Source organism: Panulirus ornatus, chromosome 15, assembly GCF_036320965.1.
Source record: "Panulirus ornatus isolate Po-2019 chromosome 15, ASM3632096v1, whole genome shotgun sequence".
NCBI classification, from domain to species: Eukaryota; Metazoa; Arthropoda; class Malacostraca; order Decapoda; family Palinuridae; genus Panulirus; species Panulirus ornatus.
The window spans coordinates 4,956,390-4,972,857 of NC_092238.1; the positions used below are offsets into that span (position 1 = coordinate 4,956,390).

General features: G+C 37.6%; 2 protein-coding genes across 10 annotated transcripts in view; one reads left to right on the forward strand and one right to left on the reverse strand.

Moving 5' to 3' along the window:
• The window catches only part of Hrs (Hepatocyte growth factor regulated tyrosine kinase substrate), a 37,229-nt gene extending 30,081 nt beyond the window's left edge, over positions 1–7,148 (forward strand). For 3 of the 5 annotated variants that reach the window (XM_071670425.1, XM_071670427.1, XM_071670430.1), the window contains 5 exons: positions 215–422; positions 2,023–2,146; positions 3,860–4,100; positions 5,034–5,256; positions 5,635–7,148. In XM_071670425.1, the coding sequence (XP_071526526.1) occupies positions 215–422; positions 2,023–2,146; positions 3,860–4,100; positions 5,034–5,256; positions 5,635–5,879 (1,041 nt within the window). In that variant the 3' untranslated portion in view covers positions 5,880–7,148. The remainder of the gene's footprint in view (positions 1–214; positions 423–2,022; positions 2,147–3,859; positions 4,101–5,033; positions 5,257–5,634) is intronic. The other 2 variants (XM_071670426.1, XM_071670428.1) reach the window with 1 other exon arrangement.
• A 2,419-nt stretch (positions 7,149–9,567) lies between these two features.
• LOC139753708 (chaperone protein DnaJ-like) overlaps positions 9,568–16,468 on the reverse strand; it is a 294,700-nt gene continuing 287,799 nt past the window's right edge. For 4 of the 5 annotated variants that reach the window (XM_071670432.1, XM_071670435.1, XM_071670434.1 and 1 more), the window contains one exon: positions 9,568–12,244. In XM_071670432.1, coding sequence (XP_071526533.1) covers positions 12,029–12,244 — 216 coding nt within the window. In that variant the 3' untranslated portion in view covers positions 9,568–12,028. Of the gene's footprint in view, positions 12,245–12,294; positions 16,124–16,468 lie in introns of those variants that run through there. The other variant, XM_071670433.1, reaches the window with a different exon arrangement.

A 16,468-nucleotide genomic window follows, 5' to 3' on the forward strand; every position in this document is an offset into this window, starting at 1 on the left:
ATACTTTTTATTATTTTCCTGTAATTCTACAAATACTTTACAGATACCCAGCATTCTGCACCCAATTCATATAGCTGTTAATCTATTCATTACTGACCATTTTTTCTTGAGTTTTGTTTCAAATTCTCCACTCCCAGTCTGTTTATTAATTTTCCAGTATTTGCTAATGAAATGAAATTGATGGCTGTTCAGTAACCTTTTTGTGTGTTCACAGACATACCAAAATGGAGAAACTGAGGAAGTGGATGAATTTGTATCCACCTTACGTACCCAATTAGAAATATTTGTTAATAGGATGAAGAGCAATCAGAGTCGTGGAAGACCTATTGCAAATGACACTTCAGTACAGACACTTTTTGTCAACATTACAGCAATGCACACTCAGCTTCTGAAATACAAACAGCAGCAGGATGACAAAAGAGGTATGTTTAGGTTATGAGTGCATGATCATAGTTTGCAGGTGTTGTTTGGTTTATTTTATTTTTGTACCTGAATGTGCCATATTGATATATTCCCATCTGTAGATGTGACAAGTGGCAAACTTTGTAAAACAGTGTCGGACTACTTAATGGAGCCAAATTAGATTGACTTAGCTCTTCAGACTCAAGACGATTTAAGTGACCTGGGATTGGGTTATCCATGGCAGAGACTGTGGCCAAGTGGATGGGAAGGGAGATCTGTTAAGTAAGAGGATTGAAAAAACTGTAAACTTATTGAAGGAGAATGGTGTCAGGGAGCAAGATCCAAAATATGCAGAGGGAAAATTTTAGGAGAAAAATAGAATTCATATATGAACAATCTTCCTCACCCAAATTGTGAGTGTGAAAGGTATAATATTTCTCTCTATATATATATTCATGTTATTTACCTCAAAAGCTGTGTCTGTCTTTGAAATTAGTTTGCAGTTAGAAAATATGCTCAATAGAAACAGAGAAACGTCATCTTCACATCTGTCTATTATATCAGGAGCTATCAAACATATCATTCACACCCTCTCTGTCTCTGGGTGCTCAATTTTCACTGGATCAAGCATTGACAAAGGCAGTAATATCTTTTTGTGTATTTTCTGTTACTTTTACATGTTAACATACAATTTTGTAGAGAATTTTTTTTGTGCTTGATGTAATTTTGGACCCTCTGTTTGAATATTATGGATAAATATTTTGTTAGAATAGTGTGATTAACAGGTGGGCAGATGTATGCAAAGATTATGGTGTATGAAGAGAAAAGGTAAAGCATATAAGATATTGGTAGATACAGATAGATGCTCAAAACATACTTCCTAGCAAGGAAAGGCTTGTGAGATTGAAAATAGGTAATGTCGACCATGTGGCATGAAGATAGTAAATGAGGTGAATAATTTTTTTGAAGATAAAGGAATGTGTTACAGCTGTGGGAGTCTTCAAAAGTATGGAGGATTATTTTTTTCTACTTGGAAAGACACCTATGAACCTGGTACATTTTTTATGCTCCACCACCACAATAGTAGGAGGGACATTGTGATGTCACCTTGCACGTCGCCGTGTCTGTCTGTTTGTGGACATGTTTTGGTTGTATGATAACTTGAGAAAGTCATTTATGTACACCATAGGCACTCCTTTTGTGGATGTGAGGATTGATTAGATGTTGGGGCACATAATTGCTTAAATTTGCATTTTGATGTGAAAAACAAGTTTTTGTTAATGCTATAACTTGGGATTGCTGAATGGTGAGAAGTACAAACTATAACATACTTTATAAGTATTATGCAAAGACTTATGTCTTACAAATTTTTTCATACTTGTGACTGGACATAAGCAGTGCAAAGTGCCTTTCATTTATAAGGATAAGCTCATTCATAACTCGTGAGAGACTAACTCTTAGGAGTAGGTTTTGGCTTGAATTGGGAATAAAAGGTGAAAATGCTCTATGGAAACAAAACTTTGGTTGTCCAGCTTCACTTCTTCTCTGTAAAATTTCACATATTTCTTGGAATGGGTTGCATGGTTAGATAATCTTTACTACAAACTGTATTTTTGGCAGTGAATTTTGAACGGCTGCAAGACAAGATCTCACAAGTGCGTGATGCTAGAGCAGCTTTAGAGGCTCTTCGAGAAGAACATCGTGAACGTGTGAGACGTGAAAGAGAAGAGCAGGAGCGCTTAAGGTAGGTGTCTGACTGAAATAGCAATGTTGCAAGCCTAGATTACAGCATCATCATCTGTTAAGGCTACCTTGTGGAAAGGAATGTTACATAATAGATCTTAAAAATTCCAGTACTTTTTAGTGCGTGTATTTTTTTTGGCACTTCCTATATGCCAGTATGGGCATTTGTTTGATTTGTTGTATTCATTCAGTGAAACGCATTCATCAGAGAAATATTGTCTTTCCTTCTATTCATTATTGTTTTGCTTGACTGTTTCTACTTGCATTCACTCAAATATTCACTGGATTTGGGAAGGGAGAGACTTATATAATTGGATGGATGTATCATGTTGGTTGATTTTTCATAGCTAAGAAATAGACCAACTTTATGTGGAAATCATTTTGCTGAGGTATACTCTGGTGCTTCCTTTTGGACTTTACAGATGAGTATATCCTATGATAACTGAAGGGGTTTTGAATAGTCTTTGCTCTTTTATATGTTTTTGTAAGTGTATATGTGTTTGTGTATGTACTGTATACATAAGTTTATTGAATATATAGGGGAGAAAGAGTACTTCATACTCATTCCCAGTGTGTTGTAAAAGATGACTTAAAGGGGTTGGAGCAGGGGGCTGGAAATCCTCCCTTGCTGTTTTGCTTTTCCAAAAGAAAGAATAGAGAAACGGGCTAAGTGAGGATTTTCCTCTCTAGGGCTCTGTCGTCTGGTCTTGATGCTGCCTCGCTGGTGCGGGAAATGGCAAATATGTGAAAGAAAAAGAAAAAAATATATATACATGTATGTGTACATATATACATGTATGCGGGTGGCTGGAAATCCTCCCCTCTCGTTTTTTTTCTAATTTTCCAAAAGAAGGAACAGAGAAGGGGGCCAAGTGAGGATATTCCCTTAAAGGCCCAGTCCTCTGTTCTTAACGCTACCTTGCTAACATGGGAAATGGTGAATAGTATGAAAGAAAAGAAAGAATGTATATATTGTGTGAGTACTTTGCAAATGTTTGATTTTTGAGGCCTAACAAATTAAGAATGATTACCCTATGTGCAGGTTACGATTGAGTAGGTAGTAATCCTTTTTGGTTTAGATTATACCATCCTTTACAAAAGCACTGGTTCTTCTTTGCTTGTAATATGTTGAACTGGTTAGAAGTCAGTAGGAAAAGCAGTTTGACTAGTCATACTTCTCGTATAAGCTTGATTATTCCTGATTTTGGAGGAAACAAACACCTCACATAGGTAGGTGGTTAGTAGTCAGCATGTGCATCAGCATAGGACATCACTAGCACATGGTTATACTTACATATGTGATAAAACTAGATACATGAATAGCTGAGTGTTAAAACAAAAGTAGTGAAATACGTTGGTGAATTTTAGGTGGGAATAGTGGTATTGACAAAGGGAGTGAGAAGTAAAAGATTGATTACTGAGGTAGATATGAATGTTTAGAAAGAAGAAAAGAGAAAAATAAACTGGAAGACAGCTATTACAAGATTGTATTTTATTGAGATGATTGAAAATAAGAGTGATAGAAACAAAAGTAATTCATGGTTATAATGACTGCATGAAGATTTTTATTGTTGTTCTTTCTTGTGCGGTTCTATTTGATATTTCTTGGATTTTATTTTTTGGAAGAGATTGAAAAAATTGTCCTATTGTAATATTTTGTCTCTTCCAATTCATTTTTATTTTGAACATGAAATCTTTTTCTGCTTTCCTTTAGGCAAATACAGATGATGCAGAAGTTGGAGATCATGAGGAAGAAAAAGCAAGAGTACCTCGAGTATCAAAGGCAGTTAGCCCTTCATCGTATGGCTGAAAGTGAACGTGAAATCTTCAACAAAGGATCGAGTATTGGTGCACCAGGTTCCATTTATCCTGTGGGGTATCCTGGATACCCAGGTGCTCCTGGTCCTGTACCAGGACACATGTTCCCACCACAGCCTGAGGGTGGTGCACCCCAGGTATTTAAATATTTTGTGAAATTCTAACAATATACACTTTGATGATGGAAATAGAATTAATGTTATTGTATCCTTCATGATGAAAGATCATGATAGGCATGTGTTTTAGGAGCAGCTGAGTTAGTGTGTCAGCAGTTTTGTGCAAGAGACTAGATATTAGTGATGAGTGATTTGGTGTACAGCAGGTGGAGTTATGTGCTGAAAAAGGACTGGTGATTAGGAATACCTGATGTAAAAAGTCACAAATACGCAAGTATGCGTATGCGAGTAGGAGAGATGGTCAGCGGGCATTACTGGACTACGTATTGATTGGGAGGTGTGTAAAATGGACTTGGTTAGAAGAGGTGTAGCTTGTGGGATGTCTGATCACTATCTAGTGGAAGCAGTGGTGAAGATTTCAAGAGGTTTCAGGAAAAGAGAAAACTGTCTGGGAGAAGAGAATTATGAAAATTTGTAAGCCTGGAAAAGTCACACAGCTCACTCATTGTAGCTAGATTTTTCTATGCTAGACCCACCTTTTGGCAAAATGTTAGGAGCAATAGAGAGTAGTAAGTAAGTACATTAGGTAAGAGCATTGGATAAAAGTAGTGGTTGAGAACATTAGGCAGGAGAAGTAGTAGGTTAGAACATTAGGTAGAAGTAGTCAGTAGGAATATTAGGTTTGAACCTTTGTAAACACTGTGCTAGAGTTGCCCTCCACCATGGCCTGCCAGTAAAGGGTGATTCGAAAGGCTAAGAAGTGGCACTGGAGTTCACCAGTTATGAAGGCTTTTGTTGTGGCCACCCCATAAGGGAGTTCCCTAAGGGAATGGGCATGAGAGATATGTATATATAAATTGATGTAGTACATAAATTCTTGTAGAATTAATATGTTCAATAGCTATGTTAATCTTGCTGTACCCTTATTTTGTTCTAAGATGTTATTTTTATCAGGGAGTACCACCACAGGGAGGAATACCACAGGGAGGTGCGCCTCCTAACTCCATGTCCTTCCAGCCTCCCCCTGGCCAGCCTCAATACCAGCACCCACCACCACCAGGTCATCCTGGTTGTGTGATGCCTGTAGGACCAGGGCCAGCCCCACCTGTCTCTCAGCCAGGTTATCAGCAACCACCCCCAGAGTTTTCTCCTTACAATATGCAAGGTAACAAAACAGGTATATTAATCTATTAGTAATTCAGTAATTATGACATATAAAAGAATGACATTTTGCTCCAAAGAGAGCATGTAGAGACTTATGAATAACCTTCCTTCCAGTGGTTCTTTTTGTGATGTGTACCTATGGAGAGGGGAGAGAGAATGCCTTTGTCTTCTGTAATACAGGGCATGAAAATTTTATCCTCCATTGTATCTCTTTCTAGTACAGGAATGGAAAGAGCAAAGATATTGCCTTTCCTTAATGGGACATTTATTCCTGATGCTACCTTTCTAAGGCGGGAAAGACAAGCAGGTATTTGAAAAGGAAAAAATAAAAGAAAACTTTGATTTTATGGTTTGTTAGCTGGACTTAATTACTGACATAATTTTCTTGCAGGGCTGGCCAACAGCATAGCAGGTGTTGGTGGTGGTGTGCCGGGGTATCCACCTCAGCACAATAACTCAGGACAGGGAGCACCACCTATGGTTCCACCTCAGATTCCAAGCCAGCCTTCATTGCAAACCCCTGGTCCAATATCTGGTGTCCCAGATGATATGAACAGTGGAACACTTCATATGCCTCCACCAAACAACCCACCAACACCACAAGACCAGCAAGCAGAACTCATTTCCTTTGACTAATTATTCTGTTTAGTTGCCTGTCTTAAAACCATTACTGTATTCAGTTTTAATGTCCCTTATTATTTGAGAATAGACTGGTACATGTGGTGCAAAAAGACAATGAACATCTGATGAAATTGTGTGACTGTTACTTGAAATGTTATTTGTATTGGTTTTCAAGACAAAGTCCGTTATAGGGTAGGAATTATAGTTATGATTTATAAGTCAGGCTTGGTGTAGATTGGAAATATACTCATTACATATATTCTAATGTGTACTCCAAACATTCTAGATATCCTTGGGATTTTTGCTGGAAGGAAATGATTCTTTTAACATGTAACAAGTTTGTATGTAATTTTTTGAGATCCATATTGTTAAATATTTAGCACAGTGGTGCAGTTTAAAGGTTAGCACTGATGTCCAGGTTATCAGTAACTTTATGCCTCTTGTTCATTTACCATCCTAAGTCTTAGGTTAAATGATTTATCAACTAGAGGCTTATGTTCCTTCTCTCGTAGGGAGTTATGTATTTTTAGTTTGTGTTTCGCTCCCAGTATTTACAGTATGCCATTGTTAACTTGTCTACATTTATATTACAAAACTAGAGACTGGTATAACGTGAATTTAGTCATACAAGCTATAATTAAGAATAATTTTTTCTGGATTTTCATCATTTATTTTTTCCTGTATACTCTGAAAATATTTAGGCAAATCCAGTGAGCAAATAACTTGCACTTTGTTATGTGGAGGAATTCCCCTATCCTGGAATTCTGAGGTATAGACAACATTCTTAAGTTTTGGACAGTATTGTCCTGACTAGAGTTTTGCAAATAAGTTTCATTGTTGCATGGGATAAAGTATAGTATATTCCATTTTTTCAACCTAGCAATGAAATTTCTTTTATTATGGAATGCATTATATTTTTCCCAACATACCTTATTTGCTTAATGATTTGTTCTGAATATCATATTTGGCAGATTGGCCACATTTTTGTACAGGATATTTATCAGTACAGCAACAAAAATGTTTTTTTCATAATAGAATGCTTGATTTTTTCAAAATGCTACTTGTACTGTAAAGAGTTTGTAAGTACTAACTGAAATATTTTGAATATATTTATTTTGTAGCTTTGTCACTACCAGTCCCATTGACTTTGTGGCACTTTTATGATAGGGTTAGTTGTATCCCCTGTTCTTGAAATTATTGGGTAAATATTGTAAATTATTTTGCATACTTGTCCTAGATTTGATGTATAGTTATTATAGGCAGAGAGTGAGAACATTGAAGATATTTACCTGTACTTCTTTTCATCCACTGACAACAATACACCTTCACCAAAAGTGATTTTTTCCAGTCATGTAACCCAAGGCTGGTGGAGTCTGGGAACAATGACCCTACAGATATTTATTATGTTTATTATTATTATTACAGTACTAATGATGGTATATGCACAGCAATGGAGACATACACCTTTTCCATAGACCCACCTCTATCTGGAACCCTTAGTGTTCCTACTCACACACTCATCTTACTCTAGAAACTCCCAGATGCCTCTAGTAGCTTTCTCCCGCACCATATATTTTTAACACCATCGACAAAGCATTGGTATCAACCCTATCATATGCTTCCTCCAGATCCATAAGTGACACATACAAATCGTTCTCAAAGCATTTCTTGAATTTTTCAAACATGTGATCCTCACATCCTATACATTTCTGAAACCACATTGTTCTTCCCCAGTCAGATGCTAAGTGCATGCCACCATCCTCAATCACCACTCCTCTATACATCTTTCAGTATACACTTCAAAATATTATACCTCTATAATTTGAACACTCGCCTTTGGTATATGCAAGGCAGTGGCTGCAGATGAGGATGTGCAGAGGAGAGTGGATGTGTTGGATATGAAATGATTTAAGGGCAGCATATATCATAGTTTGATTGAGTAACAAAAAGGGGCAAGAGAGAGATGTGGTAATAAGAGTATAGTTGAGACAGCTGAAGATGGTGTGAACATATGGAGAGAATGAGTGAGGAGAGGTTGGCAAAGTGGCTATAAGTGTGGTATGTGGAAGAGGGCAGGAGAAAGGATAGTGAGTGGTGGGATGACAAAGTTGAGTCACTAGAGAAAGAGAAATGAATGGTTGTTATAGGGAAGGAATGTGATTAAGTTGGAGATGTACGAGTAAGTTAAGAGGAAAGTGCAGGACCTGAAAAAGAGGGCAAGTGAGAGTTGGGGTGAGCAAATATCAACAAGCTTAAGGGAGAGTAGGAATATGTATTGGAAGGAGAATAATAGTGTGGGAAAAACAAGAGAACAAATGGGAATGTCTGTAAAAGGGGGAAACGGGGTTTAGGTGAGTACCTTGAATGACTGTTGTATATATGTTTGACGAAAGGATGGCAAAAATAGGGTTTTTAGGTCTAGGAGGCATGCAAAGTGAGAGAGTCCTCAAAAGTGATGGGAAAGCATTGTGTACACTTAAATGTGGCAAGGTGGATGGTAATGCAGTTGAATTTCTTAATAAAGGAGGTGACTGTGTTTTTTGATTGGTTAGCTAGGTTTTCATTGTATGTATGGATCATGGTGAGGTGCTTTAGAATTGACAGAATGCCTGCATAATGCCTTTGTATAAAGGCAAGGGAGACAAAGGCGAGTGTTCAAATTATAGAGGTATAATTTTTTGAAGTGTATATTGAAAGATGCATAGAGGAGTGGTGATTGAGGATGGTGGCGTGCACTTAGCATCTGACTGGGGAAGAACAATGTGGTTTCAGAAATGTATAGGATGTGAGGATCACATGTTTGAAAAATTCAAGAAATGCTTTGAGAACGATTTGTATGTGTCACTTATGGATCTGGAGGAAGCATATGATAGTGTTGATATCAATGCTTTGTCGATGGTGTTAAAAATATATTGTGCGGGAGAAAGCTACTAGAGGCATCTGGGAGTTTCTAGAGTAAGATGAGTGTGAGAGTAGGAACACCGAGGGTTCCAGATGGAGGTGGGTCTATGGAAAAGGTGTATGTCTCCATTGCTGTTTAATATGGTAATTTATAAGTAGATAAAAACAAACATACATTACTGTCTGATGGCTGCCTAGCTATCTTTCGACATCAGAAAGTTGACATACTTAGGGTTTTGAATGGTCCTGAATGTTAAAGATGTTTTGATGATTATTTGGAAATTAATTTTTAGTCTGGATTTTTTAGTGTAACATGTATTTCCACTTCCGAATTAGAGAATGACTTTTGGGGTTAAGTATATGTCAAAATGTCATTAAAAAAAATTCCATATGGTGAAGTATGTTAATGCTTAGTGTTGATATCATAGTTTTCGATTACCTATGCAAAATACCTGATTATTGTACGATTCTTATTTTCATAAAATTAATATTTTCACAATTCAATAGCCACTCATGAATTGTACAACTTTGTACCAGCATTTCCACATTTACAAATAATTTTTTTCCTTGGAAGTCCTGACAAATTTCACACCAAAAATGATGGGCCATAATCATTAGAGAATTGTGTAAAAATCAGAGAAACTATGTAATTAAAAGAGCTAATTTGATTTATTTGATAAATTAAACAGTAAGATAAAGGAAAGATCTGGGATTACTTCACAATAAAACTTTCAAGGGTGGTTGTTTATCATAGTTTGAAAGTACAAAAACAAAGGTAATCAAGGGCTAAAAGGAAATTCAGTTTTATGATTAATCATGTTCTCAAGTACAGAATAATAACCTATATCAACTGAGATACATTATATTTAGCACAAAAATAAGCAATGAAACATTTATTATGGAACATGAGAAAATGGGAACTGTACGCACAAAACATACTAGACATCTGATTGCTACATTACACAATGCGCTGGAGTGATTAATTAATGCAATGCTATGAAGCTATAATTATTCAGCATATATATTTTGCATGTAGTGTAACTATCAAAATACACTACATACTGAAATCAAAAGTTTGGTTATTAGCTAACAGCATCCTGGTAATGGTTGCCTTTTCAAAAGAGATTAAATATGAGTAAACATGAGTTTCTTGAGGCTAATACACTGAAGTTACAGACATACTTATGCATGACATACAATGAGTAACATATGAGTCCTAAATTCATAGCCTATCCTGGTATTTTAACATCTTTTATTAATCTATTCATTTTTTTTTTTTACACAAGATGGTCAAGTGCTGGTCTATGAACTACAGCACCTGTCATACTGCATTAAACATTTCAGATGATTAATTCCATTGCATAAAGTGTAAGATCACAAATGGTGCATACATACCCACTGATATATTCTACACATAGGTTATGGCTCACATTCTTGTTAAAAGTGATAAAAAAAGCAAGCTCATAAACTCCATAAAGTAGAATACATAATTATATGACCATAGTCTGAAAAAGGAGACCAATATTATAATCTGGGCAAATAATAAAAAGATTTTGTTAATGAAAATTGTACAGGGTATTAATTTCAATGAAATTAGGCAAGGACTAAAATTTTAACAAGTAATCCTAAAATGATTAAAAATACATTAGCCTTTGTCTAAGTGGTGTTTTTACTTGTGGAAAAACACAATTAAATATTTGATCTAAATTGTACTGAACTGCATACTTCATGTTCTTGTTTAAAGCTCCAATATCTTCCTTGGTACATGGACTTATACTGGCTTTCCTGTCTACAACTTGGAATCTCACATCTTGGTAACAGTGATTCTGATTTTGTGAACTGCTCCTAATTACTAATGCTTGCCCATGTGATGAACTGTGATCAGTGTTTTTAACACTTTCTTTTACAGGATGACTTTGGAGTGTCTGATTATTGGTTAAAATTATACTTTGCGAGTTATTTTGTAGTCTGGGGTAAGATTTCCGAACTGGTAGCATCTGATCCACACTGTCACTGACCTCACAATAAACAAGACTTTTCTTTCCGAGCTTCTTGTTTTTCAGGTCTGGTGAAAGTTCTACATTCTCCTTCAGATTCAGCACTTTCCCAATACAACAGTCACTATTCTTGGGAGTGGCTACTTCTTTTCCTTTACTTAAAAAGTTACCCGCAACTTCATTTAAAGATTTCCTTGGCTTGTCTGTTATATCTTCAGGGCCATGGAGATTTCGAGTTGCTTCATTTAAAGACCCTTGTGAAGGATCTTGCATGGATTTTTCTACATTATGAACATTTCTCATAAATTCTTTTATGGTGTGTTGGTGCCTTCTCTCCCAAGGCATCAATGACAAAACAGACCTTGATCTTTTCTTACAAATGGTATTCCCCACCTTAGAAGCCCTAAAGGAATGTGTGGAAACTCCTTTTTCCATTACCGTTACCTATAACCCAAGGCAAATAAAGAACCTCAACCTTCACTATATGCAGTTATCTTGAGGTTCCTGTTAATTTTCGTCTAATCGTCCATTTTTCATTTAAAACCCCTTTGCACTGAACAAACATGAAATAGCTTTCTCAACTATAATCTTTAAATGATTTATAATATCCCTTTACAAAGAATAAACACAAGATATGATTCATTAAAGAACACAAGAAAAGTGAGTGCTCTATTTCAACTAAAGGAAAATGAAATATCACAGTATGATGAGAACATCACAAACACTGAGCTCATGTGTTATGCATACTAATTCTATGTTATGTTTCTAAACATTCATGCAATCACCATGTGAGAAAAAATCCAAAATGAAATTGTCAGAGGGCACGTATTAAAATTATAAAAAAACAAAGAACAAATTGCTTTTACATTCCAGTGACTCTCAGTACGGAAAATTACTTAAATGCTGAGAAACTGCATAAGTTACATTAAAACTATGAACTTCCTGTGATTCCTATAATGGCTATCAAGCAACTTTCATATACCTTTACATTGAGACTAATAATCAAAGGCTAAGGCATTCTAAAGAGAAATAGAAATATAGAGCAAGTTCTAACCACAGTAAAACTTAGTAAGTCATTTGCAAGTTAAACTTAATTTTTTCAAAAACAAACATACAGAATATGAAAACAACTGTCATGTCTCCAATAACAACCACTCACTCATTACAGTTTCCCCTATTAATGCATCTTTGATTTAAAGTTCATGTCAGTCAAGAAGCATGGTCAGAAAAGCTTCACAACAAGTATCTGTATTATAATTTTTTCTATCAAGTGTTCTCATCACAATTGAGTAATACCAAAATGCTTAGAGAGCAATTGTCACATGCAACTACAACCTCTTTCTCAGTTGAATTTCGTGCATCCTGAGCAGTCAACGTGTAGTGTCCCCCACAACGGCAAGTGTGGAGGTAAACGCCTTCTTCTCTGTCTTGTTCTAAATCCTCAATAAACAACTCTTCACTTACAGGAAACTCCTGATACAGCTGAAATAGTCATTTACAAAGGACAGGAATTGTTAATCAAATGACAGATGTGGATATTTCATTAGCAGGGATGCACTGGAAAGAGTTTCCTTTGTTCTGCTTGTTTCTGAACATTCATGAACTATTACAAAACTCAGCTATCCACAATGCACCTTTCACAAGTCTTAACATTATCATATACATTTGTTATATCTAGCTCACTTCTCGTATTTTTATTTTATTTATTTTGCTTTGTTGCTGTCTCCCGCGTTAGTGAGATAGCGCAAGGAAACAGACAAAAAAATGGCCCAACCCACCCACATACACATGTATATACATACACGTCCACACCCGCAAATATACATACCTATACATCTCAATGTATACATATATATACCCACACAGACATATACATATATACCCATGTACATAATTCATACTGTCTGCCCTTATTCATTCCCATCGCCACCCTGCCACACATGGAATAACAACACCCTCCCCCGTCATGTGTGCAGGGTAGCGCTAGGAAAAGACAACAAAGGCCCCATTCGTTCACACTCAGTCTCTAGCTGTCATGTAATAATGCACTGAATCCACAGCTCCCTTTCCACATCCAGGCCCCACAGAACTTTCCATGGTTTACCCTAGACGCTTCACATGCCCTGGTTCAATCCATTGACAGCACGTCGACCCCGGTATACCACATCGTTCCAATTCACTCTATTCCTTGCACGCCTTTCACCCTCCTGCATGTTCAGGCCCCGATCACTCAAAATCTTTTTCACTCCATCTTTCCACCTCCAATTTGGTCTCCCACTTCTTGTTCCCTCCACCTCTGACACATATATCCTCTTGGTCAATCTTTCCTCACTCATTCTCTACATGTGACCAAACCATTTCAAAACACCCTCTTCTGCTCTCTCAACCACACTCTTTTTATTACCACACATTTCTCTTACCCTATTATTACTTACTCGATCAAACCACCTCACACCACGTATTGTCCTCAAACATCTCATTTCCAGCACATCCACCCTCCTGCGCACAACTCTATCCATAGCCCATGCCTCGCAACCATACAACATTGTTGGAACCACTATTCCTTCAAACACCCATTTTTGCTTTCTGAGATAATGTTTTCGACTTCCACACATTCTTCCAGGCTCCCAGAATTTTCGCCCCCTCCCCCACCCTATGATTCACTTGCGCTTCCATGGTTCCATCCGCTGCCAAATCCACTCCCAGATATCTAAAACACTTCACTTCCTCCAGTTTTTCTCCATTCAAACTTACCTCCCAATTTACTTGACCCTCAACCCTACTGTACCTAATAACCTTACTCTTATTCACATTTACTCTCAACTTTCTTCTTTCACACACTTTACCAAACTCAGTCACCAGCTTCTGCAGTTTCTTACATGAATCAGCCACCAGCACTGTATCATCAGCGAACAACAACTGACTCACTTCCCAAGCTCTCTCATCCACAACAGACTGCATATTTGCCCCTCTTTCCAAAACTTGCATTCACCTCCCAAACAACCCCATCCATAAACAAATTAAACAACCATGGAGACATCACACACCCCTGCCGCAAACCTACATTCAATGAGAACCAATCACTTTCCTCTCTTCCTACACGTACACATGCCTTACATCCTCGATAAAAACTTTTCACTGCTTCTAACAACTTGCCTCCCACACCATACATCCTTAATACCTTCCGCAGAGCATCTCTATCAACTCTATCATAAGCCTTCTCCAGATCCATAAATGCTACATACAAATCCATTTGCTTTTCTAAGTATTTCTCACATACATTCTTCAAAGCAAACACCTGATCCAAACATCCTCTACCACTTCTGAAACCACACTGCTCTTCCCCAATCTGATGCTCTGTACAAGCCTTCACCCTCTCAATCAATACCCTCCCATATAATTTACCAGAAATACTCAACAAACTTATACCCCTGTAATTTGAGCACTCACTCTTATCCCTTTTGCCTTTGTACAATGCCACTATGCAAGCTTTCTGCCAATCCTCAGGCACCTCACCATGAATCATACATACATTAAATAACCTTACCAACCAGTCAACAATACAGTCACCCCCTTTTTTAATAAATTCCACTGCAATACCATCCAAACCCGCTGCATTGCCAGCTTTCATCTTCCGCAAAGCTTTTACTACCTCTTCTCTGTTTACCTAATCACTTTCCCTAACCCTCTCACTTTGCACACAACCTCATCTGCCACTCTATCATCAAACACATTCAACAAACCTTCAAAATACTCACTCAATCTCCTCACATCACCACTACTTGTTATCACCTTCCTATTAGCCCCCTTCACTGAAGTTCCCATTTGTTCCCTTGTCTTATGCACTTTATTTACCTCCTTCCAAAACATCTTTTTATTCTTCCTAAAATTTAATGATACTCTCTCACCCCAACTCTCATTTGCCCTCTTTTTCACCTCTTGCACCTTTCTCTTGACCTCCTGCCTCTTTCTTTTATACATCTCCCACTCATTTGCATTATTTCCCTGCAAAAATTGTCCAAATGCCTCTCTCTTCTCTTTCACTAACAATCTCACTTCTTCATCCCACCACTCACTACCCTTTCTAATCTGCCCACCTCCCACGCTTCTCATGCCACAAGCATCTTTTGCGCAAGCCATCACTGCTTCCCTAAATACATCCCATTCCTCCCCCACTCCCCTTACGTCCTTTGTTCTCACCTTTTTCCTTTCCGTATTCAGTCTCTCCTGGTACTTCCTCTCACAAGTCTCCTTCCCAAGCTCACTTACTTTCACCACTCTCTTCACCCTAACATTCTCTCTTCTTTTCTGAAAACCTCTACAAATCTTCACCTTCGCCTTCACAAGATAATGATCAGACATCCCCCCAGTTGCACCTCTCAGCACATTAACATCCAAAAGTCTCTCTTTCGCGCGCCTATCAATTAACACATAATCCAATAATGCTCTCTGGCCATCTCTCCCACTTACATACGTATACTTATGTATATCTCTCTTTTTGAACCAGGTATTCCCAATCACCAGTCCTTTTTCAGCACATAAATCTACAAGCTCTTCACCATTTCCATTTACAACAATGAACACCCCATGTATACCAATTATTCCCTCAACTGCCACATTACTCACCTTTGCATTCAAATCACCCAACACTATAACCTGGTCTCGTGCATCAAAACCACTAACACACTCATTCAACTGCGCCCAAAACACTTGCCTCTCATGATCTTTCTTCTCATGCCCGGGTGCATATGCACCAATAATCACCCATCTCTCTCCATCAACTTTCAGTTTTACCCGTATCAATCTAGAGTTTACTTTCTTACACTTTATCACATACTCCCACCACTCCTGTTTCAGGTGTAGTGCTACTCCTTCCCTTGCTCTTGTCTTCTCACTAACCCCTAACTTTACTCCCAAGACATTCCCAAATCACTCTTCCCCTTTACCCTTGAGCTTCACTTCACTCATAGCCAAAACATCCAGGTTCCTTTCCTCAAACATACTACCTATCTCTCCTTTTTTCTCATCTTGGTTACGTCCACACACATTTAGACACCCTAATCTGAGCCTTCGAGGAGGATGAGCACTCCCCGCGTGACTCCTTCTCTTTCCCCTTTTAGAAAGTTAAAATACAAGGAGGGGAGGGTTTCTAGCCCCCCCGCTCCCGTCCCCTTTAGTCGCCTTCTACAACACATGAGGAATGCATGGGAAGTATTCTTTCTCCCCTATCCCCACACCATATAGCCTTAACGCCTTCCACTGAGCATCTCTATCAACTCTATCATAAGCCTTCTCCAGATCCATAAATGCTACATACAAATCCATTTGCTTTTCTTCACCTACAGGAAACTCCTGATACAGCTGAAATAGTCATTTACAAAGGACAGAAATTGTTAATCAAATGATAGATGTGGATATTTCATTAGCAGGGATGCACTGGAAAGTGTTTCCTTTGTTCTGCTTGTTTCTGAACAATCATGAACTATTACAAAACTCAGCTATCCACAATGCACCTTTCACATGTCTTAACATTATCATATACATTTGTTATATCTAGCTCACTTCTAGTAAAAATCTAAAACTAGCAGCAGATTATGAAAAGTAAGATATCGTGAAAATAAATAATGACTAAATAAATAACTGTGTACAATAGTACTTAATAGCCCAGTCAATAACAGTATGCAAAGGCTGAAAAGATAAATACAT